The 27,815-nt window shown below is 45.2% G+C and overlaps 1 protein-coding gene across 1 annotated transcript in view; it reads left to right on the top strand.

Annotated features, from left to right (window-relative positions):
- Positions 1–21,824, top strand: part of BRCA1 (BRCA1 DNA repair associated) — a 63,934-nt gene extending 42,110 nt beyond the window's left edge. The window contains exons 15-24 of the mRNA XM_035027210.1: positions 312–502; positions 2,065–2,375; positions 5,494–5,581; positions 8,775–8,852; positions 9,346–9,386; positions 11,976–12,059; positions 17,155–17,209; positions 18,806–18,879; positions 19,261–19,321; positions 20,611–21,824. Coding sequence (XP_034883101.1) covers positions 312–502; positions 2,065–2,375; positions 5,494–5,581; positions 8,775–8,852; positions 9,346–9,386; positions 11,976–12,059; positions 17,155–17,209; positions 18,806–18,879; positions 19,261–19,321; positions 20,611–20,756 — 1,129 coding nt within the window. The 3' untranslated portion in view covers positions 20,757–21,824. The remainder of the gene's footprint in view (positions 1–311; positions 503–2,064; positions 2,376–5,493; positions 5,582–8,774; positions 8,853–9,345; positions 9,387–11,975; positions 12,060–17,154; positions 17,210–18,805; positions 18,880–19,260; positions 19,322–20,610) is intronic.
- The last annotated feature ends 5,991 nt before the right edge of the window (positions 21,825–27,815 follow it).

Here is a 27,815-nt window from a genome sequence, read left to right as displayed (position 1 = left end):
AGCATGAGGGGGGGAGAGTCAGAGGGAGAAGCAGACTCCCTGCTGAGCAGGGAGCCCGCTGACACGCTTTTAAACAGCTGAGAGATACCCTGCCTCAGCCCAGGCCGTAAGGGGAGCTGTTATATGTCAGCCCTGACACATTGGCAGGCTTCATGAATCCAGACTTCTGGGCAGTCACTTGGGTTCTTTTTTCGCTAGTCATTCCCCATCTCCCTGACAGTGAGCTGTTCCACTTGTGTGTCCGCTGCCCGGGAAGTATGATGAGTTCTTTCACAAACTGTGGTGGTGTGTTTCTCCCTTCATCCTTCTAGGTCTTCCCCTTCTCAATCCCGGTTGTTAGATACTAAGTGGTATGTGCACAGCAACCCAAGGAGTCTTCAGAACACAAACTGCCCTGCTCAAGAGGAGCTTGTTAAGGTTGTCAGTGTGGAAGAGCAACAACTGACCAAGTCAGAGGCGCGAAATTTCATGGAGCAGTCTGATTTGCCAAGACCAGATCTGGGTACTGTTTCATCTGTTCTAATGGAGAAAACAACGTCTGTTTTACTTTGAATCTGACCTAAAGATATTTTGGTTAACGAACTTTTCAGATGTCTAGCATGTCTAGTCTATCTATAATGAATGCTTTTCTTATACTTAAACCCATTTTAGAAAAATAGCTTGAATATTAATCCAAATTGACATGAAAAAAAAATTTTTTTTTTAAGATTTTATTTATTTATTGGACAGAGAGAGACACGGCGAGAGAGGGAACACAAGCAGAGGGAGTGGTAGAGGGAGAAGCAGGCTTTCCGCTGAGCGGAGAGCCCGACGCGGGGCTCGATCCCAGGACCCTGGGATCATGACCTGAGCCGAAGGCAGACACGTAACGACTGAGCCACCCAGGCACCCCAAATTGACATGAAAATTATTGCAGCCCTTGATCTGTCTTTATTGGTTTAACTCTTAACAGTTTTGAGGATGGGAGTCTTGTGTGCTCTAAGTATTTTATTTCAACTGTTAAGTAAGAATTCTAGGTCCCTAGGGGTGCCTGGCTGGCTTAGTCAGTAGAGGATGCAACTCTTGATCTTGGGATCGTGAGTTTGAGCCCCTCACTGGGCATAGAGATTACTTAAAAAGAAAAAAAAAGGTAAAAAATAAAGAATTCTAGGGCCCTAGACAAAAGTTTTCAGCCTGTCCTTTATTGAAAAATGAGTCAAACCTCCAAAGTAAGCTCTTATTTTATGAATTAATGAATATAAATGATTATGTATTTTATGCCTTATAAATCACTTTAAATGAATGGTGTGTTTTATGGCTTATAAATCAAAGTTTTAATCAGTAAAGAAAGTTTTAAATTAGTCCTCAAAAAACACATTATCATAAAAGGTGCTCTTTGGCACCTAAATGTTGTATTTGGCCATGTACATTAAGGTCATTTTAGGAATCTCATGTGTTCTCTTTAGCTGTGCTTACTTCCTGATGGAGTGACATTTTCTGAAGTGTTTCAGGAATGGTCTTCTATTTTTTTTTTTTTTAAAGATTTTATTTATTTATATGACAGAGAGAGACAGTGAGAACAGGAACACAAGCAGGGGGAGTGGGAGAGGGAGAAGCAGGCCTCCCGCTGAGCAGGGAGCCCGATGCGGGGCTCGATCCCAGGACCCTGGGATCATGACCTGAGCCGAAGGCAGACGCTTAACGACTGAGCCACCCAGGCGCCCCTGGTCTTCTATTTTTAATTTGGTAATGATATCTGATGATTTATTAGGTCAGAAAGACAATGATATAATGGATAAAGAAAAATCAAGTATTTGTCTAATTTTTCAAAATTGTTCTCCTTCCTTACAAAAGTACCATGCTCTTTATGGTCATTGTTAAAAAGTTGGAGAATATAGGTAATAAAAAATTTGAAAAGAATATTTAAAGTTACTTGTATTCCTGTCATTAGCAATAAAATGCTGCCATATTTTTTTAGTCAGTTGACTTACACTTTTTATTTTTTAAAATACAGAATCATGAAGACTATTTGTAATTCAAGATTCATCATCATGTGGGTTAAACTTTTTCCCCTGTGCCTTTCAGAGGGAACCCCTTACCTCGAGTCTGGAATCAGCCTCTTCTCTGCTGACCCTGAGTCTGATCCCTCTACAGACAGAGCCCCAGAGCCAGCTCATATCAGCAGCATGCCAACTTCAACCTCTGCATTGAAATTACCCCTATTTCAAGCTGAAGAATCAGCCAAGAGTACAGCTACTGTCCATACTGCTAATACTGCTGGGTATAATAAGAGGGAAGACAGTGTGGGCAGGGAGAAGCCAAAAGTTGTATCTTCAACAAAAAGAGTCAACAGAAGAATATCTATGGTGGCATCAGGCTTAACACCAAAAGAATTTGTGAGTGTATTTATGTATCTCCCTAACAACAGAGACTTCTTAACATATTGCAAATAGTTTTAAATAGGTACTAGCAATATTTCAACCTATAGGGAGAAACCTAGGAGCCAAGAATGATTCTATGTAATCTAATTTCCCTTGCTAATTTCTGAAGATTAGGACCTAGATAAAGCTGTAGCATGGACTATTTTGTATATATTTAAGAAAATAATTATTAAGTATTAGCAGAAAGGTTATAGTTTTGGGTATAATATAGAGCTTTTTAATTTTAATTTTTTTTATCTAAAAAAACAAGTAAGTATAGTTTTAATCCCCAGAGGAAACACCCTGGTTATATCTGAGTGAACTTATGAGCATAATTAACTAAATCCAACTTCCAAGCAAACGGACAAATAGGGGCATTTCTCCAGTGTTTGTCTTTATCCTGGCTTGTGATACAGTTATTCAATAGCCCGCTCTTTCATTTCTTTTTTTTTTTTTTTTTAAGATTTTGTTTATTTATTTGACAGAGAGAGACACAGCGAGAGAGGGAACACAAGCAGGGGGAGTGGGAGAGGGAGAAGCAGGCTTCCTGCCGAGCAGGGAACCCCATGCGGGGCTCGATCCCAGGACCCTGGGATCATGACCTGAGCCAAAGGCAGATGCTTAATGACTGAGCCACCCCGGCGCCCCCCGCTCTTTCATTTCTGCCCTACAGCACCCCTTGCCTGTTAGGATTTGACGTGTCCTTGGGCCCCTGGTACCAGAAATAGGAATTGTTTCACATTATAGAGAAAAATATCCATTAAAATATTAAGACCACTAAAAATTTTGTTTCTGCTTGGGCTGAGTGTAGATTTCAGACATCATAGGAAATTGACCTCCCTGGTAATTAATCACCATTGGTTTCCTTTCATAATAAAGTAGCTGAATGAATATTTCTTTAAAATCATAAGATAACACACCAGCTTATCAGATGGTTGCAATAGTGGGTGCCATTTATTGCACTCTGAGAGATGACCAGGTCATTCTTAAATATCTTTCTTAATATATCCTTCCTAGGCTTCCTTTAAGCTTTTCTTTTTTTTTTTTTTTTAAAGATTTTATTTATTTATTCATGAGAGACAGAGAGAGAGAGGCAGAGGGAGAAGCAGGCTCCCAAGGAGCAGGGAGCCCGATGTGGGACTCGATCCCAGGACCCTGGGATCACGACCTGAGCCGAAGGCAGACGCTTAACCATCTGAGCCACCCAGGCGCCCTAAGCTTTTCTTAATATAGCCTTCTTAGAATCATTTCTTGTCCTCTCTATAGGTAGTGGCTCAGGGGCCAAATGTATCCCACTACTAGAAGAGCAGAGTAACCTGTGTCTGCCCTAGTAGGTACAGTAAATAAATTTTCATCAATAATGCTAGAATTCCCATCTCAAGACCATGCGCCCAGATCAGCTGTTCGTTCTGAAAATTCATACCTTTGTCTGCTTATATTGCTCTTGATCACTTGCCTATACATCTAGAATTCCCATTTACTCATTGAAAATTAGCATTCCCCGGAGCGCCTGGGTGGCTCAGTCGGTTAAGCCGCTGCCTTCGGCTCAGGTCATGATCCCGGGGTCCTGGGATCAAGCCCCGCATCGGGCTCCCCGCTCAGCGGGAAGCCTGCTTCTCCCTCTCCCTCTGCTTGCCTCTCTGCCTACTTGTTCTCTCTCTCTGTCAAATAAATGAATAAAATCTTTAAAAAAAAAAAAGAAAGAAAATTAGCATTCCCCTTTCCTTTGTTTCGTGAGTTCAGCTTTTCAGAGAGGCTAAAATGATCTAATCTTTTCTTGCCATGGACAGCTCGGAGCTGCAGATTAGACTATAAGTGACTTGGGTACGTGTTGTCTTTAGGCAAGCCAAGGAGAAAACTTTGCAGCTCCATTCAGACTTGCTGAAGTGTGGTAAATTTATTATGAAAGCTGCTGACTGTAGTACACATGATTAATTCCAAAGCCCATATTAAGATGATCTTTTCAGCAGTTGCTCTTCTAACTGAACCTTGTTTCAAGGCTGGGATTTCAGCAATTAATCAGTTCAGAATTGCTAATGAACCTGGCAGAGGGCAGTGGCAAAATGGGGAGGATGTCATTAGCTTCTCTAGCCTCCCTTTTGCAGTGGCCTGTGGCAGTAGGGAACAAGGCAGCTTGAAAGAAAGATGCCTGCTCCCCGCTGCAGTATTGCACAGCGCAGAAATATTGGCATGGGGGGCCATGACTAGTACATGATGGCCTTTGGGAAGCAAAGTTGTTTACCAACAGTAGCTACTGATTATGTCAGCTGTCCATAATGGAACTGGTTAATCCCTTTTACTGCCTATTGATTTTTATTTGGTTGATAGATAATAGCTAGAAGGCTGGAGCTTTCTTTTGGGAAGCAACTGAGTCTCCTCCAATCCTTATCCTTAAGAGGAATTGATAGTGGGGCGCCCGGGTGGCTCAGATGGTTGGGCGTCTGCCTTCAGCTCAGGTCATGCTTCCAGGGTCCTGGGATCGAGCCCCGCATCGGGCTTTCTGCTCAGCAGGGAGCCTGCTTCTCCCTCTCCCTCTGTCTCCCCCCTGCTCATGCTTTCTCTCTCTCTCCATATCTCTGTGTCTCAAATGAATAAATAAAATCTTTAAAAAAAAAAAAAAGAGGAACTGATAGCTTTTGCACTGACCTTTAGAAGCGTCTTGACTTGAATGTTTTGTAACTATCAGAGGCTTGAACCTTGTTTTTTAGCCACATATCTGTGGCATAACTTTCTGAATGGGCTGGTTACCTCTTGACTTATAAAGTGTAGGCTGATAAACCTAGATTATAGTAGAGTATCACTTGGCAGAGAAACGATCTTAGGGAATCAAATTATATCTGCTATTAAAGGGAAAAATTATTATTTTGAATCCTGGGTTGTAATTCCGTGTCTGTGAGCACAGACTATTTTAGAATTTTTTCCTCTAATTTCTACATAATTTTTATTAAATTACTATTTATTTTGGGATTTCAGGCATGTTCGAATAAAAGGGATGTACCTTTTGTGAGGAAAATGGAGAGTCAAAGCTAGGGTAACAGTCTAAGCTGTGTACTAGAGGTAATTGATTATAATGTAATATTTGATTTGATTTCAGATGCTTGTGCACAAGTTTGCCAGAAAACACCACATCACTTTAACTAATCAAATTTCTGAAGAGACTACTCATGTCATCATGAAAACAGGTATACCAAGAGCCTTACAGACCATGTTGCATCTGTTGCATAAAACTACATGAAAAAGGGCGCCTGGGTGGCTCAGATGGTTAAGCGTCTGCCTTCGGCTCAGGTCATGATCCTAGGGTCCTGGGATCGAGTCCCGCATCGGGCTCCCTGCTCCTTGGGAGCCTGCTTCTCTCTCTCTCTGTCTCTGTCTCTCATGAATAAATAAATAAAATCTTTAAAAAAAAAAAAAAACTACATGAAAAAATGGGAGAATTTGTTAAGCAAAAGCATGGATGACAGTCTTCCATCAGTCAATCAGTTATTTATAAAAGAAAAATAATAGTTTTGCTCTGTCCTGACCCCCTTTGGTTTGGGTTAAGATTTGGAGAGTAGTGAGCCAGAATGGTCAGCCACTTCTCGTCCACCGTGCCTCAACCACCCTGTGTGAGGGGCTCTCTGATAAGGCAGAGCCCAAGTCCTGGAAGAACACGTGGGGCAAAGAGAGGAATGAAGCGAGTTCGCACTCAAACTCCAGGCATTTGGAAACGCTCGCTCCGTGTCCACTCCATGTCCTAGCTCCACTCACACACCCGGATTGAGTGTGCTTGACAGTTTTTCAGGAAGCAAGTCCACTATCAGCTCTGAGGTAGCCTAGCGTATGAACCAGGAAAAAGAGAAGGGGAAAATTCACTTGTCCTACACCTTCCTCTTTTGCAATCTTCATTATAGCTTGTGTGATAACGGAGACTTCAGAGGCTTTTAGCTAAATCTAAGTAAACATTTCAGCGCTGCTGAAAAAGCTCATTTGAAATTGGGCCTTATGAACATAAGCTTCATGTCCAGAGCAAGTGAAGTGTAGATTCGGACCCCTGCACTGCCTCTTCTGTGGGAGGGACTGCCTGAAAGATAATGTGCTCTGCTTCGAGCACCATGCTTTCCTTTTAAGCTGGTCACTGACCACCTAGAGTGTTTCTCCAGAGGTAGGTGATGAGGATGGGGGAAAGGAAAACAAAGCAGTATTATTTGAAGAACAGAGGAAAGAATGGAAAGACTGAAGGCAACAAGCCAGCTGTCTTCCAATATTCATAGAGCTGCTTTCTGGAAGAGGAGATGAACTCACTTGTTGGGTTCCAGAAAGCAAAGAGCGGTGCACGCAGCACCCAGAAGATGCAGACTGTAGCTCAAGTCTTGAAACCTTCTGAACAGAAGTGACTCTGGAAATACAGTGGCCCTCTCCAGGATGTTTCTGTCATATAGCTGTTGGCACTTGAACATATAAGGGTCCAGCCTCCTTGGCAGGGACACAGTGCCTTAGAACTTCAAAGATCTTAGGTTTCTAAGGTGCAGAGGCTATACCACAGGGTCAGAGGATAATGCTTACAGGAATCAGGTGCCAGGGCAAGGTACTTTGAACTAAGTACTATTTTAGAGATGAATGTCATTAAAGCTGCTGAAAGGTGAAAAGAAAACTTTAAAATGCAAATTAAATTTAAAGTAGTTAGGTCTTGTGGCACCTGGGTGGCTCAGTCATTAAGCGTCTGCCTTCGGCTCAGGTCATGATCCCAGGGTCCTGGGATTGAGCCCCGCATTGGGCTCACCGCTCTGCAGGAAGCCTGCTTCTCCCTCTCCCACTCCCCTTTCTTGTGTTCCCTCTCTCACTGTCTCTCTCTGTCAAATAAATAAAATCTTTAAAAAAATAAAATAAAGTAGTTCGGTCTTTAAACAAAGGGAATACAACATTTGCTACTTTTAAACTAAAAATGAACCAAAATAGAATTCTGAATTTAAAGCCTATTACTCAATCAACTTTTACAACAGTTTAAAAAGCTTTAAAAATTGAAGAAAGAAAAACTTTTTTTTTTTCCTAAAGATTACTTATTTATTTATTTGACACAGAGAGAGAGAGCACAAGCACGGGGAGCGGCAGGCAGAGGGAGAGGGAGAAGCAGGCTTCCCGCAGAGCAAGGAGCCCGATGTGGGACTTGATCCCAGGACCCTGGGATCATGACCTGAGCCGAAGGCAGCCGCTTAACCGACTGAGCCACCCAGGCGCCCCAGGGAAAACATTTTTTATTTTTTATTTATTTTATTATTATTATTTTTTTATTTATTTGAGACAGAGAGAATGAGGGAGAGAGAGCACATGAGAGGGGGGAGGGTCAGAGGCAGAAGCAGGCTCCCCGCCGAGCAGGGAGCCCGATGTGGGACTCGATCCAGGAACTCCAGGATCATGACCCGAGCTGAAGGCAGTCGCTTAACCAACTGAGCCACCCAGGCGCCCCCCAGGAAAAACATTTTTTAATTTGTGAAGAATTCTGGGAGAGAAAATGGCTGTTGTTCCACTGGCAGATGGCCTACTGTGTTTAGGATTTAGTTAAATCCATTTCTCCTGTTTATTTATTTATTTATTTATTTAAGATTTTATTTATTTGCAAGAGAGAGAATGAGAGAGCATGAGAGGGAGAAGGGTCAGAGGGAGAAGCGGGCTCGATGCGGGACTCGATCCCGGGACTCCAGGATCATGACCTGAGCCGAAGGCAGTCACTTAACCAACCGAGCCACCCAGGCGCCCCCATTTCTCCTGTTTAAAACTAAGTGTTCTTTTCTCATTTTGCTTAGTTCTTCAAAGTACGAAACAGTACGTAGCCTTTGAAACAGTACGAAAAACCAGAACTGATTCTTCAGCTGTTGCTTTCTGAAATACCTAGAAAAGAGAAAAGCTGTGAATATAGTCTATTTTCTTGGCCCTCTCAGGGGAATTAGGAATTAAGGGGTTAGGACTCCCCAGGGAGACGTTCTGGGGGTGAAACTTTGTCGCTTACATGGACATTTCAAATTCAGGATTTCGCATATTCATGTCCTTTCACAAATTTGCCATCCAGTGAAATAGACCTTCCCCATCCACATGTATCAGTACACATGGGGAATTTCTTGAACATTGTGACAGACATCTTGAGCACCTAGAAGATAGAGCAGACCTTTCCTGTGGTCTTAACCTCCTATCAGCCTCTTTCAGATTTCCAAAGATGCACACCTGCTGGTTATAATTAGGGATGATTCCAGCCTCTGAGTCTATCACCAGGGCTGTTGGAATCATCAATCCAGATTGATCTCAAGTGGCATAAGGAGCTAGGGGCACTTTAGCTTTCTTACAGCAGAACTTCCTGATTTTTGTTTTCCCCTTCTAATCCTTTGGATGTTTTTCATCCTGCAGATGCTGAATTTGTGTGCGAACGGACACTAAAATATTTTCTGGGTATTGCAGGAGGAAAATGGGTAGTTAGCTATTTTTGTAAGTACAATATGTCTCCCCTCCTCCCTTTAACACCTCAGAATTGCATTTTAACACCTAACTTTTTTAATGCCTAAGGTTTTTGCTGATGCTGAATCTGAATTACCAAAAGGTCTTTAATGGTAACACTAAACTAGCTTTATCTTAAATGCGTATCTCTTTGTTTGGATAAGCTGGTGATATTGGGGAAAATGGATTTCTTTGTATAACTAATAGGACCTAATCTGCTTCTAGCAAAGTTAGCATATAACTAAGGATTTATTTAATACCAGGCAGAAATCCATGTGCAGCAGGCACTCTTATAATGTTTAATTTAAGCCACTGCCGTGTCTCCAGAAGAAAATCTATTAGGGAGCTGTGGCTTTATAGAGGGAGGACCTCTACTCAGTGTTCTGCCCTCTGCGCTGTTACACAAATCGCTTCACCGTCCACCTCCATGAAAAGAGCACGTACTTCTGCCTTCATGTGACCTGTTTTTCTGTCATCTCTTTAGGGGTGACCCAGTGTATTAAAGAAAGAAAGATGCTAGATGAGGTAGGTACTTGATGTTACAAACGAATCAGAAAGACTTGGTGCCATTGAGTCACAAAATCACTGAACACTTGTCTGCTTCCTTGTTTGTACTCCTTTCCAAAGACTTTCCCTGGCGATGTGGATCATCAAGAATTGCGCAAAGCAACCCAGGAAATTCTGTGTTCTCAGTTCAAGTTTCAGTAGAAACAATCTTTCCTCAGAGGAAGGAGAAGGAATTTATAAAGCAGAAAGAAAAGATTCATAAGCCTAAGAAACAGGCCCACCTGATCTCACATGCATAGACCTTTGTAGAAAACTGGTTGTCCACTGTCTTTGAAGAAAAACCCTTCATATTAATATGCAAATGTATCTGCTTAAAACTCAGATGCCTTCAAAGAGATGTTACTTTTATGATCCTGAGAACAGTGAGGTAAATAAGACAGAATGTAGGAGGAGGAATAATTTTAGAACAGAGCCATCTAAGAGCTGCCAGTGACAACAGATCAGGCAAAATAAAATTAGCAAAAGCAGTTTTAAACCACTATGCACTATTCAGCATATTCATAATTAATCAAATGATGTTTTTGTTGGTTTTAACTTTGATTCCGTGACTGAATATGATTGGGATCCTACTATGTCCTGGGCAGCAGGAATACTGCTGCAAGTAAGAGTGATGGGTCCCTGCTCTGCTGGGATCCATGTTCTACTGAGGGGAGATATATAATAAATAAAGATGCATTTAAAATACCAATAAATAGAGGCACCCAGGTGGCTCAGTTAGTTAAACATCTGAGTCTTGGGGCACCTGGGTGGCTCAGTCATTAAGCATCTGTCTTCGGCTCAGGTTATGATCCCACGGTCCTGGGATCGAGCCCCGCATTGGGCTCCCTGCTCCGCGGGGAAGCCTGCTTCCCCCTCTCCTACTCCCCCTGTTTGTGTTCCTTCTCTCGTTGTGTCTCTCTCTGTCAAATAAATAAAATCTTAAAAAAAAAAATCTGAGTCTTGATCTCAGCTCAGGTCTTGATCTCAGGGTCATGAGTTCGAGCCCCGTGTTGAGCTCCACACTGAGCATAGAGCCTACTTAAAAAAACCAACCAAACAAAACCAATAAATACTATGGAATAAAAACTTTAAAAAAAAGAATGATAGTAGCCAGATAAAAATAAATAAATACATACATACTTAACTGTGGAGGAGAAATACACAGAACAGACTAGCAACTCACTGGGGACAGAGATTGACTACTTAAGGACACCAGGAAGGCTTTCTGAAAACCTTGAGCTGAGACCTAAAAGACCAAGAATTGGTCTAGAAAAATGTAGGGAACAAATGTTAACAGGCAGAAGAACAGCAAGCATAAATGTCTTGAGGTAGGAATGAATTTGGTTTATTAAAGAAAAATAGGCCAGTGTAGCTGGAGAGTAGTAATTGGTGAATTACATGTAGGGAGCAGAGGTTGGACCAGGGGTTGGAGAAGGTCACAGACAAGGGCTAGATCAGGTAGGATTTGGTGGAAGTCATGGTAAGGAATTTGAATTTTATTTCTAGGGTAATTGGTGGCATGGAGATGGTAAGAAGAAATTGGTTAGTTATGTTTGGAGACAGGACCTGTTAAAGGGTTAAATTTGGAGGATGAGGTAAAGGGAGGCGTTGAGGAGAGAAGGGTTGGGTTTTTGGCCTGAACAATAGTGGATGTTAGTAATAGTAAATCAGGTAAGGAAGACACAGAGGAGGAGCATCCTGAGAGGGGGCAGAACAGGAGGCAGGAGCAGAATCAAGAGCTCTGTTTTAGATGTGTGAATTTGGGGATTTATATTAGACTTTCAGGTAAAGAGCTTAAGTCGGCACAGGGGTATAATCAGAACAAGGAATTTGAGGGTCAGCTTCAAACAGATGACATTTTTAGCACTAGACTTTTCTCACTCAAGTGGCTACGAAATGTTAAGTGTTCTTTCTTCTAATAACAGCCTATGGTCTGACATTCATGACGCTGTCCTCCCTACATTTCAGTCAATTGTTTCTAAGCGTTCTTCCCCAAAACTCTCCCAAAAGCTCTAATCTCTGCAATCCCATTATTCTTTATTTCCTCATCCTTGACCAGTCAGAACCAGTGGTTTTGAAAAAGCTCTAACTTTCTTTAATGTGTTAAATGTATATTTTATCATTTGGTCTCATTAATTGTAAATCTCTCAATGGAAATCTGAGAAGCCCTATTTCTTTAGATGGTAATACACAATTGGTTTAAAAGATCAGGAATTCTCCAGTTTCCTTTATAACAGCGCAGTATTAGCAGTTTAATCTCAATGCTAAGTGAATATTTTGAGAAGAGACAGATGTTAAAAATTAAAATACATTAAGTCCCGATGAGGTGAAAAGCCAATTGTTCATTTCTGCCCACAAAGATTTGCTTCAGTCAGTTGATTTCAGCAGCTGAGATGCTGGTCATTTCATTCAGTCCACCAAAAAGAATGATTTTTTTCGGGCAGGGGTGGGGTTGTCAAAATTCTGCCCTGCAGTACTGAATTCTTTAATAGGATGTATCTACTCTACTTCCATTGAAGGAGGCTTCTCTTTCTCTGATACCTGTGGTTTGCCTTGGGTTTCTTCCAGCATGATTTTGAAGTCAGAGGAGATGTTGTGAATGGAAGAAACCACCAGGGTCCGAAGCGAGCAAGAGAATCCCGCGACAGAAAGGTAAAGTCCCACTCTGCCATGTTGATAAAAACCCCACCCGCCCCACTGCATTCCAATCCCTTTCGTGGAGATGGTCTCATGCACCTGTAAGGGGCATCACATACTGCTAGAGCACTAGCTGGGTGCTTCCATAGAGGTTCTTATTTATTTGTTTGTTTGTTTGTTTATTTTAAGGTTTTATTTATTTGAGAGACAAAACACAAGCAGGGGGAGGGGCAGAGGGAGAGGACCAAGCAGACTCCCCGCCAAGCGGGGAGCCCAACTCGGGGCTCAGTCCCAGGACTCTGAGATCATGACCTGAGCCAAACACAGACACTTAACCGACTGAGCCACCCAGGCGCCCCTTTTTAAATTTTTTTAAAAGATTTATATATTTATTTTAGAAGAGAGAGCATGAGCAGGAGGGGCAGAGGGAGAGGGAGAGAGAATATCAAGCAGACTCTGCTCTGAGTCTGGAGCCCAACATAGGGCTCAGTCCCACAACCCTGAGATCACAACCTGAGCCAAAACCAAGTGTCAGGCGCTTAACTGACTGCACCACCCAGGCACCCCTAGGTTCTTTTTTCGTTCTCCTAGCCCAACAAGGTAAATAAGTGTTCTCTCTGTTTTATGAATGAGGGAACTTAGAGGTGTAGAGAAGCTATGTACTTTGGACTCCAGTCTGGGGTTCAAATCTCAGCTGATAAGTGGCAGAGCTAGGATTTGAAAGAGAAGTGAATCTAAGGCCTTTGCTGTTTGCACTTCACCGTCTTTCTGTAAAGTAGTGTGGTCATTGCTGCAAGGGAGATGTACACAGTGCTGTCTGTGGAAGCACAGAAGAGAAAGTGATCGATAAATCAACAGTGAACATCTTTATAATGTATACTATATGCCAGGGTCTGCTCTAAACATGCGATCATATTAACTCACAATTTTACAGCAGCTTGGGGTGCCTCGGTGGCTCAGTCGGTTAAGTGTCTACCTTTGGCTCAAGTGATGATCTCAGGGTCCTGGAATCAAGCCCCACGTTGGGCTCCCTGCTCGGGGGAGTCTGTCTCTCCCTCTCCCTCTGCCTCTCCCTGCTCCCTCGTGCTGTATCTCTCTCAAATAAATAAAAAAAATTTTTTAAAGATTATTTATGTATCTATTTATTTGACAGAGAGAGGGAGCAAACACAAGCAGGGGGAGCGGCAGGCAGAGGGAGAGGGAGAAGCAGGCTCCCTGCTGAGTAGAGAGCCCAGCATGGGCTCTATCCCAGAACCCTGGGATCATGACCTGAGCCGAAAGCAAACGCTTAACTGACTAAGCCACCTAGGCACCCTACAAATAAATAAAATCTTTAAAAAAAAATTTTTTACAGCAGCTCTATAAGGTGTGTACTATAATTATACCTATTTAGTTTTAAGATTTTATTTATTTATTTGAGAGAGAGAGAGCATGAGAGGGGGTAGATGCAGAGGGAGAGGGAGAAGCGGACTCCCTGCTGAGCGGGAAGCCCGACATAGGGCTTGATTCCAGGATTCTGAGATCACGACCTGAGCTGAAGTCAGACACTTAACCGACTGAGCCACCCAGGTGCCCCTAGTTATACCTATTTTATAGATGAGCAAATGAAAGCTCAGAGAGGTTGAGTAAATTGCCCAAGCTCACACAGCTAGTTGGGAACCCATGACTAGTTGAACACGTGTAGTCAAGCTCCAGAATCTGAGCTCTTAACAGTATCAGAGTTTCTGAGGGCATATGGCTGGCTCAGTCAGTGGAGCATGCAACTCTTGATCGCAGGGTTGTAGGTTTGAGCCCCACATCAGGTGTAGAGATTACTTGAGAAAAAAAATTTTAAAAAACAATATTAGGGGCATCTGGTTGGCTCACTCAGAAGAGCATGCGACTCTTTATCTTGGGGTTGTGAGTTAGAGCCCCATGTTGGGTGTAGAGATTACTCAAATAAATTAAAACTTTAATTAAAAAATCTGAAAAAAAATAATACCATCAGGCACCTGGGTGGCTCAGTCATTGAGCGTCTGACTTCGGCTCAACTCATGATCCCAGGGTCCTGGGATCGAGCCCCATATCGGGCTCCCTGCTCAGCGGGAAGCCTGCTTCTCCCTCTCCCACTCCCCCTGCTTGTGTTCCCTCTCTCACTGTCTGTCTCTCTAATAAATAAAATAAAATATTTTAAAATAATATAATAATAATACCATAGTTTCTTGGAAAAGTATAGAAGATTTCACAGAGGAAAAAAGTAGATTATTCTAACATTTACAAATGAAGGACTAGAGGCCCAGGAAGACTCTGTGATTTTCCCCAGGTCATACTGTAGCAGATGATGGAGCCAAAGCAATGTCGCCCTCTCAGGGAGAAGTCCAGGCAAGATTTCACACCTTCCTGTCAGGCCTGAACTGGCTGCTTTCTCAGGTCACTGACTGAGCGCTTGTGTGCCTAGTCAGCGTTTCTTCTTTTTTTAAATGTGCACCACTGAGCATTTCAGAACAGTCCCATACGGAGCACCGTCTGTCCCTTTATAGAACTTGAGCAAGAACCAGTAGAAGTGATTTTCTAGAGAAAACTGCTTTGGGAGAGCTCTGAACCCTTGGGGTCAGCCCACCCCGACCCTTTGAGCCCGTCAAGTAACTTCCAGATGCCAAGAAAAGCTGCTGGCCCTTTTTCTGCTTCTGCCTTCACCCCAGGGGAGTTCTGTGTGAGCCAGGCATTTGTTTTTATTCCACTGTATGCAAGGCAGAATTAGCACCAGATTCTTCCTCCTTCAAAGGAAATTCCAGTGTTTGGGGGTTTTTCCCAATTTTGGGATGGCAATGATGCAAAGTGCCTGGTCAAAGTAATGACATTCTGAAGATACTAAATGTCACCATAGTATTTTCCTGTGGAAGAGAAATGTATTTGTAGAGATGAAACTTCAGATTTCTTATCTCATAACTATACATCCTCATCAGTGAGTGTCAGCTTGGATATAAAAATTCCTAATCCTTTATACTTTTCACAGCAACATTTGGCTCCAGCGAGCTGCCTGGGGAGAGCTTTTAGCATTATGAGTATCTAGATCCTGTCAACAGGTTGGGATGCAGTTTATTCATACAGATACTAAGAATGGCATATATGGATGCTGCCACAACAGAAACAGACTTGTCCTGCTGCTCTTGTTTTTGTTTTTTGTTTTGTTTAAAGACTTTATTTATTTGAGAGCAAGATTGAGAGATGGCAAGAGGGAGCACAAAAGGGGAGGAGAGGGAGAAGCTCGCTCCTAGGACCCCGAGACCACAACCTGAGCCGGAGGCAGACACTTAACCAGCTGAGCCACCCAGGCCCCCCAACCTGCTGCTCTTTCTTATTCCTGTGGTTGTAGTTGAGATGAGAGTGGGGAGGCTCATTTCCTAAAGGCCATTATGAGTTTTTAGCTCCTGGTTTTTCTGTACCCCAGTTTCTCTTATTTGAAAGGAGGTGAGTTCCAGGCCTAGGCAATTTTCTTTTTTTGTGGAATGGGGAGAAAGAGCATCAAGAGAATGATGGTTACCCAAATGATATACATCCAGCCAACTATACAACTTTACATTTCTTTTAAATGATACCCTATTGGGGCACCTGGGTGGCGCAGTCATTTAAATGTCCGACTCTTGGTTTCGGCTCAGGTCGTGATCTCATGGATTGTGGATCAAGCCCCACATTGGGCTCTGCACTCAGCGGGAGTCTGCTTGAAAGGTTCTCTCTCCCTCTCCCTCTGCCCCTCTCCCCACTGGTGCTTGTGCATGTGCGTGTGTGTGCTCTCTCTCTCCCTCAAATAAATAAATAAATCTTTAAAAAAATAAAAATGATACCCTAGCGCTTGCCTAAGAACCTGCACCAGTGTAAGAATCTGCCTGTAACATGAGCCACACAAGGCTGTTTAAATTCTAGATGACTAAATTAAATGAAATATGAAGTTTCGTTCCTCACTCACCGTAACCACATTTCAAGAGCTTGGTAGCTGCATGTGACTTGTGGCCACCTTATTAACACCAATATAGAACATTTCCGTCATCACAGAAAGTTCTTTTGTTTTTACTTATTTAAGTAATCTCTGCACCCAACATGGAGCTCAAACCCACAACCCTGAGATCAAGAGCCGCATACTCCACCAACTGAGCCAGCTAGGCCCCCCCCAGAAAGTTCTTGTGGACGGTGCTAGCGAGCAGTGTATGTAAGCGGAAGGGGCACCTTGGAGGTGCAGGATAATCTGTGTCTCCTGGAAACCAGGCAGTCAGGTCAGCTCAATGAGAAGAGGCAGACCCAGGCTTCACTTCTAGATTAGATTAACTTCTAGATTAAAAACAAAAACAAAAAACAGTTTAGGTTGCCTGAAGGAACAAGGGCCAGTCTTAGAGCAGTGTGGAGGAAGGAACAGATGTCCGGAGGCCAGAAGAAAGAGGAGAAAAGGAGCATGTAAAATCAACATAGACTTCTCTGCCAGTTAGGGTGATGGTTAGGATTGATGTACCAAGTCTGGATAAACAAACTGCAGCCTATAGCTTGAATTTCTTGCCATCCAAACCTCTTATTAAATATAAAGAAGGCCCGGGTTTTTTTGTCTCAACAAGAAGTGAAGTCACTGGGAAGGAGCCTGTGCCTGATTGGTGGCAAAGGGAGATGCTCAGCCTCTGAATAACAAAGAATGACTGTAGAGTGGGTCAACTACATACTCACTTTTTTTAGAAGTCTTCTGAAATCCATCAGTGTTCTGACATTGGACTCATTGTCTCCAGGAAGTAGCAGAAATTATCAGGTGGTAGAGGCGCCTGGGTGGCTCAGTCATTAAGCATCTGCCTTCAGCTCAGGTTCATGATCCCAGGGTCCTGGGATCGAGCCCCGCATTGGGCTCCCTGTTCGGCGGGAAGCCTGCTTCTCCCTCTCCCGCTCCCCCTGCTTGTGTTCCCTCTCTTGCTGTGTCTCTCTCTATCAAATAAATAAAAAAAGAAAGAAAAGAAATTATCAGGTGGTAAAGAAAAAAGAAAGTCCTTCATTTTGGAGAGTCTGTTTATATTGTTTTTTATAAAATGCATACTCTTTTATAATTAGTGTTTCTTTCTCTCCATCCCTCTGTCCCTCTGTCCCACTCTTCTCCCAGATCTTCAGAGGCCTAGAAGTCTGTTGCTATGGGCCCTTTACCAACATGCCCACAGGTAAGAGACTGGGAGAAGTGCAGAGTCCAGCACCAGCCTTTCTCTTACATGGTGGAGTGTTACAGGAGAGACCGTCTTAACAGGGCTCCTCAGATTGGTGGGGTGCTCTAGAGCTCATTCTGTTTCTCTACCATCTGTCAGACAAAACTGCACCTGAACGTTACCCTGTGTCAAAAAACCAGCCCTGTGCCCTTTCTCAAGAGCTAGAAGGCCCTGAAAATTTAGCTTCTAGGATGCAGTGTTCTGTGCTCAGATGGGGTAGAGCTGCCCTTACTGCCCTTTGGTTTAAGAAAGGAGGGAAAGAATAAGGTGGGGAGAAGATACCTTTCAGGTTTGTAAATGTTAAGAAAGAATTCTGCTCTTCCTAAATCATCTTCATTTGATACTGAGAAACAAGCATGGCAGCTACATAAGCCCTATGGGCCTGGGGCCCCACACAGGCCCAGAGCAAGCAGGGAAGGACTCTTGATGAACATTTTCTAATTAACTCTGACATTGAATGTGATGTTATGTTTAGGAGTGCTGTGGGGCTCAACTCCGGAGTTGTGTGGCACTGAGGCCCTGGCATGTGTATAGATTTGGTTTGTTCTTTTCGAAACAAGGTCCACCCACCTTTGCTTCTGCGCCCACTTCCTCCCCAGGGATTAGGTTCTCTTACTCCTCAAAAGATGGCCTTGGCATCTGGTCAGGGACAGATGAGTGGCAGCAAGAGAGCCCGGCAAAGTAATTTTACTTCTGTCTTCTTTGTTGGTTATTGATTGAATTTTTATGAAATTTCCAAGTGCCACTTGGGGATTTCTCAGTGTTTTTGTTCTTTGGTATAATGAAAACCAGGTCTCTAACAGGTATCGTTTTGGAGATGAGTCAGTTGATCTCAGTTCTTTAAGACAAACAGGAGCCACCTCCACAATCCCCAGAAATGGACTGATGAAAAAAGAGCCCCCAAAGAGGCCCAGAAGCCATTCATTGGTCCATTCTGCTGATTTTCCAGGTGCAGGTGGAAAATCTCTACAGTCCCTTTTGATTTCTGTTCCCCCGAGTGTGTCGATTCCAGCTGAGCACGGAGCCCTTCCCCACTGATGTACTGAGTCTCCGTTCAGGATGATGTGTATTTTTTTTTGACTGAATGAATTATCTTCCTGTCTCTTGACACTTACAGTAATTACCACCAAGTATGGTGTCCTCGGTGGCCGTGATTATCAATTACCACACGGAATTCGGCAGGGAGGGAGGGAAAGCAAGTGGGTATTTTTTCACAGTATCTTAGCCAGCAATTTAGCAAATTAGGGAAGTTGGATCTTGGATTCTTTTCTTCCAAAGTGTCTTATTTGAGAGACTGTCAAACCTTATCTACCAAGGGGCCTTCTGGGGACCGATAACCAGGGTAGGTAGCATATCGGTGGCAAACTTAGAATCCATACCTGGTATAGATTCTAGTTCAAGGCCTCTCTGTCCTTTTGGAGCAGGGATAGAGACTCTCCCACTTTGAAGTCTTAAGTCTTGCTGTAAGCCTTCATCCAGAGGAGCGTGGGGTAGAGGGCCCAGGTTAAGTGTGTAGAGTACTGTGGTGATCTTAGGTCTCTCTGTGCTATTTAGATCAACTGGAGTGGATGGTGCACCTCTGTGGGGCTTCTGTGGTGAAGGAGCCTTCGTTATTCACTCTCAGCAAGGTAAGTGTTTGATGCCCTGTCAGAGGGGGACAACACAAAATCTGTCCTATGACTGAGCAAGGCTGGTACCCATCAGTCCCTGCGAACCCTGCCAGGGGGCCTCAAAAGCCTCTCTTAGCCCGAGCCTTCTCTGATCATGTGCCAGTGCCAGAAAACTCCCACGTGTGGAGGGTCAGTAAGGACTTGAGTTCTCTAAGTATTTAATTTATTAAGGGAAGGTTCTCCCTCCAGTGCTTCCTTTTTGCCTTGTGCCCTTCGCCATCCTTTCTGTGGTGGCACCTAAAGTAGTCTGCTTTAGCACACCATCAAGAAATGGTGAGGTGACTGTTGCAAAAGTCCAGCTCTGATACGCTCCATGCTGTTTCCTTCCTGGGGATGCAGGGTACTCACCCAGTGGTGGTCGTGCAGCCGGATGCCTGGGCAGAGGACAGTGGCTTCCATGGTAAGTCTTGCTGTAAGCCTTTGTCCAGAGAAGTATGGGTGGCAGGGCCCAGATGAAGTCTGTAGATGACTGTGGTGATTTTAGACCTAAATGTCCTGTTTCAATCAACTGGAGTAGATGGTGGGGCTGTATGGGGCTTCAGAAAGCCATGGGTATGTGCCTGTGACATATGGGGTCCTATGTGATGAGTTTGGTTCACCACAGATCACCCAGTGTTTGATTAACACAGTTCTCATGACCTTCTAGGTGCTCAGTGAATATTTGAATGAATAAATGAAGGAATGAATGAATGGCTAAAATGTCCTTTTAAAACAGTGGTTTGCTCATTTTGCATTTATAAAAGTAATGCGTGAGTTATTTCCATTGGTGGGGGTTAAATATTAATTAATGTTCATCACATAAAATATAAATGAGCATAGGGACACCTGGGTGGCTCAGTCATTAGGTTTCTGCCTTTGGCTCAGATCATGATCCCAGGGTCCCGGGATAGAGCCCCACATTGGGCTCCCTGCTCAGTGGGAAGCCTACTTCTCCCTCTCCCACGGCCCTGCTTGTGTTCCCTCTCTCGCTGTGTCTCTCTCTGTCAAAGAAATAAATAAAATCTTTAAAAATACATATATATTATAAATGAGCACAAACACAATGAAATAATTCTAGTAATCCCACCACTTAGAGACGGTGATGGTAAAATTCTTCCAGGCATGTGTGCATATATATGTACACGCATATATTTTACACAAATGTGATCACGCTTATCATACTGTTTTGCTTTCTCACCTAAGAGGTTGCAATATCATTAAATTGCAGTGCTGTTTTGTGCTCTCTGGTGACTTTTTTTTTTTTTTAAGATTTTATTTATTTTTATTTGAGAGAGAGAGCAGGGGAGGGGCAGAGGGAGAGAGAGATAATCTCCAGCAGACTCCACACTGAGCGCAGGGCTCGAGGAGCAGGGCTCGATCCCAGGATCCTGAGATCACGATCTGAGCTGAAACCAAGAGTTGGTCGCTCAACTGACTGAGCCACCCAGGCGCCCCTGGTGACTTTTCCTTTAACAGATTGGAGCTCCTGTTAGTAAAGTTGCTAGAGGCTGTAGGCTTTCACCAGCAATCACTCCTCAGGCTTCTGAATGAGGTCCTGTGTCCTGAAGCATTATTTAAGATCAGCAGTTTTGCACTCACCCGAGTGACCCTGTGAACTCCTACAACCAGGTCCCCGGAGTAGATTGACAGGAGTCTGGTCTGGGAAAACGTGAAGTGACACTAATTTCTGCTTGTGTTCTCTGTCCCCAGCGATTGGGCGGATGTGTGAGGCACCTGTGGTGACCCGAGAGTGGGTATTGGACAGTGTAGCCCTCTACCAGTGCCAGGAGCTGGACACCTACCTGATCCCACAGATTCCCCGCGCTGCTGCTCACTCCAGCCAGCCATGCGTGTAGCGTCTGGAGCCTGTCTCCATGGGACCCCGAGAATGATCCTAAGAAGCAGCCTTTTTCCAGGCTCCAGGAGCTCTTCTTCAGTCCTTCCACAGTCCCGGTTACTGAATATTTTATGTACATTAGCCTGAGAAGAAATTGTGGCTATGCAAGGGTCCCTTAAAGATTTTCTGCTTCAAGTCGCCCTTTGAAATCTACCATGAGCACACAATTGTCCTAATTTTTCACTTGGAAAGAATTTAAAACCATTTAAACCCCACCAATTTAGCAAGATGCTGATTCATTATTTATTAGCCCTATTCCTCATACCGGGGATGTTGGCTTAGAGCTGGAGGCACAGGATGCTGGCCTCCGGAGAGTAGCTGGTCTCCCTGAGTTTGCTCCTCTAAAACCCGAGTCAGACCCTTCAGTGGAAAGCGAGGACTTGGGGAATCTGTGACGTGACTTAAAATCAGAATAGTCCTCGGCCGGCTCTCAAATGTTGGAGTGGAGCAGGCGTGGGGGCCGGAGGGATTCAGAGGCAGGTAATAGACGTGAATATGAACGCTGAGGGGTAGAGGAGAGGGGAGTCACACTGGCCCTGATCTCCAGAAGTCTGTGCTATAGCCACTGGATTTCTAAGGAATTTCGTAGCCCTGATGTGCTCTGAAATAGAATCTCTTCAAGAACTGGTGTCCGAAGAGAGTCTTCTAATTCCCCGTTAGAAATAAACACAGTGTTTGTTGTTGTAGCTGTGATATGCCACCCATTCCTCTTGAGACATAAGGTCTCTGATATGGATAGTTCATGTCTGAAAATGACGGATCCCACCAGGAAAGGAGCTGTTGCTCTCCTTGAGGTAATTTTTTTCTCTGTGCCTCCCCTTGCTGAACTGTATAGCTTCGTAAATAATTTTGTTTGCCGAAGGGAGAGAGAGTGTTTGTCATCAACTCATTATCCAGGACTGTTTATAGCTGTTGGAAGGACTAGGTCTTCCTTAGTCCCCCAGTGTGAGGGCAGTACAGACCTGATTGTACAAAATGTTTTGTGAATATTGTGCTGTTCACCTGCAAATAAACTTGGTAGCAAACACTTCCACCGAGCATGACTTCCTGAGGCTTACAGCTGCAGACCTGCTCAGACCCTTTCACTGCACTTCAATCTCTTCATCTGTAAAATGGGGGTAACAATAGTACCAACCCCGAGCATTAACCGAGGAGACTTCAGTACCTCCTGTATTTGCTATTGCTGCCATAGCAAATTGTCACAAACCTAATGGCTTAAAACAACATCCATTTATTATCTCACAGTTCTGTAGGTCAGAAGGCCAAGTTGGCTCAACTGGTAGTTTCTTTGTGTCGGGTTTCACAAGACCAAAATCAAGGCAGCAGGGCTGGGTTCCTTTCCACAGGCTCGGGGGATGAATCCGCTTCCAAGCTCATTTCATGTGGTTGGCCAGATTGTTCCTCACAGTTGTGGGACTGAGAATCCCCGTTTCCTTACTGGCTGTTGGCCAGAGGTCATCCTTAGCCTCTCCCACATTCCTAGGCTCATGAACCCCTAGCTGCATCTTCAAAGCCAGCAAGCAACCCTGGTCAAAAACTTTTCTCATGTTCGGAGTCTCTCTGACTTCCCCTTCCTCATCTCTCTGACTGCCAGATCTAGCTCCTGCCAGAGAAATTTCTGTTTTTAAGGGCTCAGGTGATTAGACTGTGCCCACCAGGTAATCCAGGGTGATCTCCCTCTCTTAACGTCCATAACCTGAACTACAGCTGCAGAGCCCCTTCGCAGCAGGACCCAGATTAGTGTTTAATTGAATAACCAGGGGACAGAATCTGGGGAGGGTATCTTGAGATTTCTGACAACCACTCCCATTTAACATACTTAATCCACAGATAAGAATCTGTATCATCATTTTTTGGTCTTCACATGTTCAGAGATTAGAGTCCTCTTAGAGGCAAAGAGAAGTAGATGCCCACACAATTCAGCGTTGCCACGTTTGTAAGGAAGGTGGGTGGGTGAGGGAAGAGTGGAGAAAACGGAACTGGCATCACGTTTGTCTCGGGGTCGTCGTCACAGCCCTAGGCAGTGGGTATTCGGCACCTCATTTGAATAAAGGAGAATGGGAAAGAGATTTTGCTCAGAGTTTGCACAGCTAGTAAGTGACAACCTGGAAATCTAAACCCATGCCCTTTCTGCCCCATCATGGAGCTTCCCACCCGCATCCGTCACGGATCCGGGTCAGAGGCACTGGCTCAAGCCTCAAGGGAACTTGGGGAGAGGAGTGGGTTGTGAGGGGAACTAGCACTCTAGACTCTTTTGTGGGCCACAGTGGGAGGCAGTAGAATGTTCCTGCCTCCCAGCAGCAGCTCTCCTCGAGAAAAGCAGCCCTCCTTTGCCCTCAGCAGAGACTGACAGGATTGGCCCACAGCTGCCGGTTTCCACCTCCATCCAGCCTCCCGATTATGGTTGCTTATCTTTCAGAGATCAAAGCCTTCCAGTCCGGGGCGCCTGGGGCGCCTGGCGGGCTCAGTCTGAGCATGCGACTGTTGATCTCTGGGTTGTGAGTTCAAGCCCCAGGCTTGGTATGGAGATTACTTGAAAGTAAACTCTTAAAAAAAAAAAATCCTGGGGCACCTGGGTGGCTCAGTCGTTAAGCGTCTGCCTTCGGCTCAGGTCATGATCCTGGGGTCCTGGGGCTCGATCCTCGAGCCCGCATCGGGCTCCCTGCTCAGCGGGAGGCCTGCCTCTCCCCTCTCCCACTCCCCCTGCTTGTGTTCCCTCTCTCGCTGTCTCTCTCGCTGTCAAATAAATAAATAAAATCTTAAAAAAAAAAAAAAATCCAGTTCAGCCTCGCCTACAGCATCATCTCTGCCAGGCTCATGCCAGGCCACTGTCTACCCAGCAAGGAGTAATGGGTCTTGGTGGGAACAGTAATGGCAGGTGGGCTTGAAGTAAGTGCTTCGGGCACAGTGACAAGTCATGGCTTGCTGGCCCCTGGGGGTGAGCCAGGCCTCAGCCTTCCCAGGAATCTTGGGTGAAAGCGGGGATGACAGACACAGAAAAAAGTTTCCTGTAATTATCTCTCGAGGTCTTCCAACAAATATCCACCCTATTTTTCGAGCTCTGCATAACCCTTCCCGGAAGTCAGCTTCTGTCCCTGGCCTCATGATGCTTGGCTGGGTTTTAGAGGCTTATCTGATGATGAAGTAAATCTATTTGCTCCTTTGACCTCCGGCTTTAAGACGTCCCCCCACTTTTCCATCCCGCAGTGTAGCCCTCTGGGCATGGCAGCATTTGGGGAACCAGTTTCTGTGTGTCCTTATCTGGCAAATGAACTTCTGCAAAGGAGCTGGAAAGGCAGGAGAAGAAGAGCGATTATCATGCAGGTGCAGGGAGGGGGGCCTAGAGAAGAGCTCTGTGGATTATCTCCCTCCTAAAAAACGCAACCAGAATCATCAACAAAGTATCGGCTCAGAAACATGCAGAAGAAAAAGAAAGGAATCAGTGTTGGGGTGGTTGGAGCCGAAGAAGCCGAGCTGCCCAGAATGTATCCTGTGAAGGCTGCGAGGAGCAGATAAGAGGGCCCCAGAGGCAGGCAGCACCAGAAGAAGGGCAGCGCGAGGGGGACGGGCAGATCTCCCCACAGAAACCCAAGAGAATAGGGCTTGCTAGCCAGGGACCCGGGGAGCTTGTTTATCAAAGGCTGTAGACTGGCTCAGCCGGAGGCCCCTTTACCGTACTTCAGTGATGCTCAAACAGCCTGTAAATCTGCCCATAACAAGGAGAAAATTAAAGAAATGAATCTGGGCAAATAGAAAAGGAGAACTGGAGACAGCCAGCTCCTGTAGAAAGCCGGGCTTGGGGACATGCGGCGCGGGGGTGGCCGGGTTGGGGCGGGGGGGTCCTGAGATGAGTCCGAATGATCAGGAAAATCGAAGCAATGGTGGGAGGGTCTGGAGCAATGGAGAACTGGAGAGTCTCCCCCCACCTTATGGGGACTGGCACAGACGAACTTTGCAGACCTAGTTTCAGGGAGCCAGAATGATAAGGTAGTTTCACAAGTAGCTTAGTGCAGGGATTCTCAAACCACGATCCCCTGATGGGGACTGAGGGGGGAATAACACCACCACTAGGAACTTAGCTAAGCAGATTCCGGGGCTCACTCCCCACATACTGCATCCGAAACCAGGGGTGGGGGCCGAAGGAAGCTCATGTTTGAGAAACACTGGCTTAGCGTAAGGGGCTGCTGATTGGTATAAACTGTTACCTGAGGTCTATTTTGTCTCCAGGAGAGGTGGCTCTGGGACCTCTTAAGGAAAACTAAAGTTTGTGGGCTGGTTAGTGGTTCTTATCTACAAGATTGCAGCAGCTGGTTTCAGTTGACTAAAATGGCCCTTTAAATAAATACAAAGCAAAGGATAAAGATTAAATTATATTAGCAGCCTAGGAGCAGAAGGGCCAGACTGCCTAAAAAAACAGCTAGAGATTTTATTAATATTTAAATTGCAGGGAAACCACAGCTGCAGCCTTTGACTCCAGCATAGAGATATGCAAATGGGGCTTTCTAAAGAAAGGCAATTTCAGACAGCCCGCGAGGTAACAAGAACAAATAAAATAAATGACTTTGTAATTTATCTTTATTGACTGATGGAGAGCAAGGCGAATAGACAACCCTCACCTAGCAAGAGAGCCGCCACCAGCGGGCTCTCTGAGGGGAGAAGAGACAGCTGGCCTGGAGGGAGAAAGGCAGGCAAGACCCATGAGTGGGGACAGGAAAGACCCAAGGAGGACAAAACAGAAGGAGGCAGATGGGAGGAGAAGATGACTAAATTAGAAGCAAAGAAAAATGGAAGGCCAGCCCTGGGTTCCGTGGACCATCTGATCTTGCCAGCTCTCAGGGGCAACAGCAAGAGTAATCGTTAATGACTATCATTTGCCACATTCCTACTAAGTGCCATGCACTATTCCCAACTACAAATGAGGAATAGGACACTTTGAGAGGTCGAGCAACTTGCCCGAGGTCACACAACAAAAGGAGGTGGCAAAGCCTTGCTCGGGGAAAGATTTGTGCGGGGCTAAACTGTGCTGGGAACCAATCCTAGGAGGCGGTGAATAACAATCAGGTTAGTGATTGACGGGAGACTACATGCCCAGGCCCTGGTAGCCTCTGTATGCGCCACGGTTGTGAAAGGGAGGGAGAGAAGATCCATTTCTGGCCTTCAGATTGCTTACTATTCAATGCGGGAGGCAAGAAAGCCACGGGAAACCCTTACAGAGTTGTGCCTTCTGGTCCAGAAGCCCTCTGGGGGCTGTGGGGCGGCACCTCTGGGTGAAGCATCTCAAGCTGACCCTTGGAGCTTGGATAGGATTTGGCTGGTGAAAAGGAAGCCAGGAGATTCCAGAAGGCCCAAGTGAGAACCCCTGCACCTGGAGGAACTGGGGGAAGGAGCACCTGATCCAGAAAGTTGGGAAAGTCTTCTGCAGATACATTTCTCTGACCAGCGCCCCCACCCCGGTCTTCCCCAACTGGCCATCCCAGGCTGAAACTCTGTCTCTCCAGTGCCTCACCTGCTGCGCCCTCTCAGGCACCCTGGCCACCAAACATGGGGACCCGCAGGTTTTGCTCACACTGTAACTTGTCCTCAGCGCATCCTGCTCTGCCAGCCCCACAGGCCCTGCCCACGACACCTCCTGCAGAGAACCTCCACCCGTCTTCCAGGCCAGACTCTCTCCCGCCGACAGAACACCCCAGAAGTTTGCTTTATTTAATGACACTTTCTTCCATCGATAAGTTATTTGTGTGTATACTCTCTTTTCTCCATTTGACCAGAACATCTTTAGGGGCAGGATTAGTATCATTTTATCTTTGTTTGGAACCCAGCCTCAGTACCTGACAGATACTTTGTTGGGTACCCAATGAGGATTTGTTGAATGGATGAGTTCAAGGATGAATGAATGGACGCATTGAGTGAAGGGCTTATCCAACTGCCCCCCCACCTCACCCCAGGAACACTAGTCCCTGGAAAACCAGCCACATTCTGCCCCTGGGAGTGCCAATTCCCTTCAGTCCTTCCCACCCACTTTTCTAGGGCCCTGATTTACTCCAAAAACAGCGTAAGAGATCTAAGTGTCCAAGAATTACTTCCTCTTCTCAGCCCACACCTACAGATTTCCTCCTCGATTCCCTCTTGCCTGCCATGAAGCCTACTCCTTTGTGATTAATCAAGCCAACACCCACACAGATGGAGGACATCCATTTCCCCTATCCCTGTGTCTTCCAGCAAGGTCCCCTCCAGGCTGGATACTCAAGACCGATAAACGGCTGCCGCCATCACTGGAGAGATAATTATGATGTTCATGATAATCTCTTTGCAAGTTCAAAGCACCGGCACAACTATTATTTCTCCCTCCTCACTTGTTCCCTGGGAGATGGCCAGGGTAAAAATTGTTATCCCCACTTACAGGTAATAAAACTGAGGTCCTTGTCAAAAGTCACCCAGTGAATTGGTGGCAGAGCTGGAACTAACTAGCCCGGGACCCCCATTCATTAGAACACAGATGAAAATACCCTCATTATGTTGTCTGGGCTGTGTTTGTTTGGGAGAGGGGGAGTGTGGACCCCGGTTGAGTGGGGACAGGGGCCGGAGAAGATAAAAGAAAGTTTGTGGCCCTGTAAAGTTTCTCTGCAATGCTGCGGCAGTTGGCACTGGTTAATTCCAGAAGAATCTTGTTCTGTTTTGTTTTAAAACATGACCACATGTCCTAGATTAGGGAAGGGGGGGAGGGTGAATCTGAAGGTAACACAGACACACAGGTAAGCAGATGTTTGCTGTCTTCTCCTGAAAACGACATAAAAGCAAATGGTAGCGCATATTAGCAAGAGGAACTCAAACTGCAACTTCTGGGAGTCTTCCCAGCTGTTAAGCTGTAGGTCTGTGGGATAAACTGGGCCACAAAGGTATAAAATCTTTCCTTGGTGAAGCCTGTCCCTGGGGCCTGTGGAGGGGAGACCTCTCCTGGGGGCTGAGGGCTCCTGGGGGCTGTCTCAGGACCCTCCGCAGCTGCCAAAGTAAGAAGCCT

Source organism: Mirounga leonina, unplaced genomic scaffold (assembly GCF_011800145.1).
Source record: "Mirounga leonina isolate KUSES-001 unplaced genomic scaffold, KU_Mleo_1.0 Mir_200, whole genome shotgun sequence".
In the NCBI taxonomy this organism is placed as follows: Eukaryota; Metazoa; Chordata; class Mammalia; order Carnivora; family Phocidae; genus Mirounga; species Mirounga leonina.
This window is presented reverse-complemented; position numbering and strand designations above follow the sequence as displayed.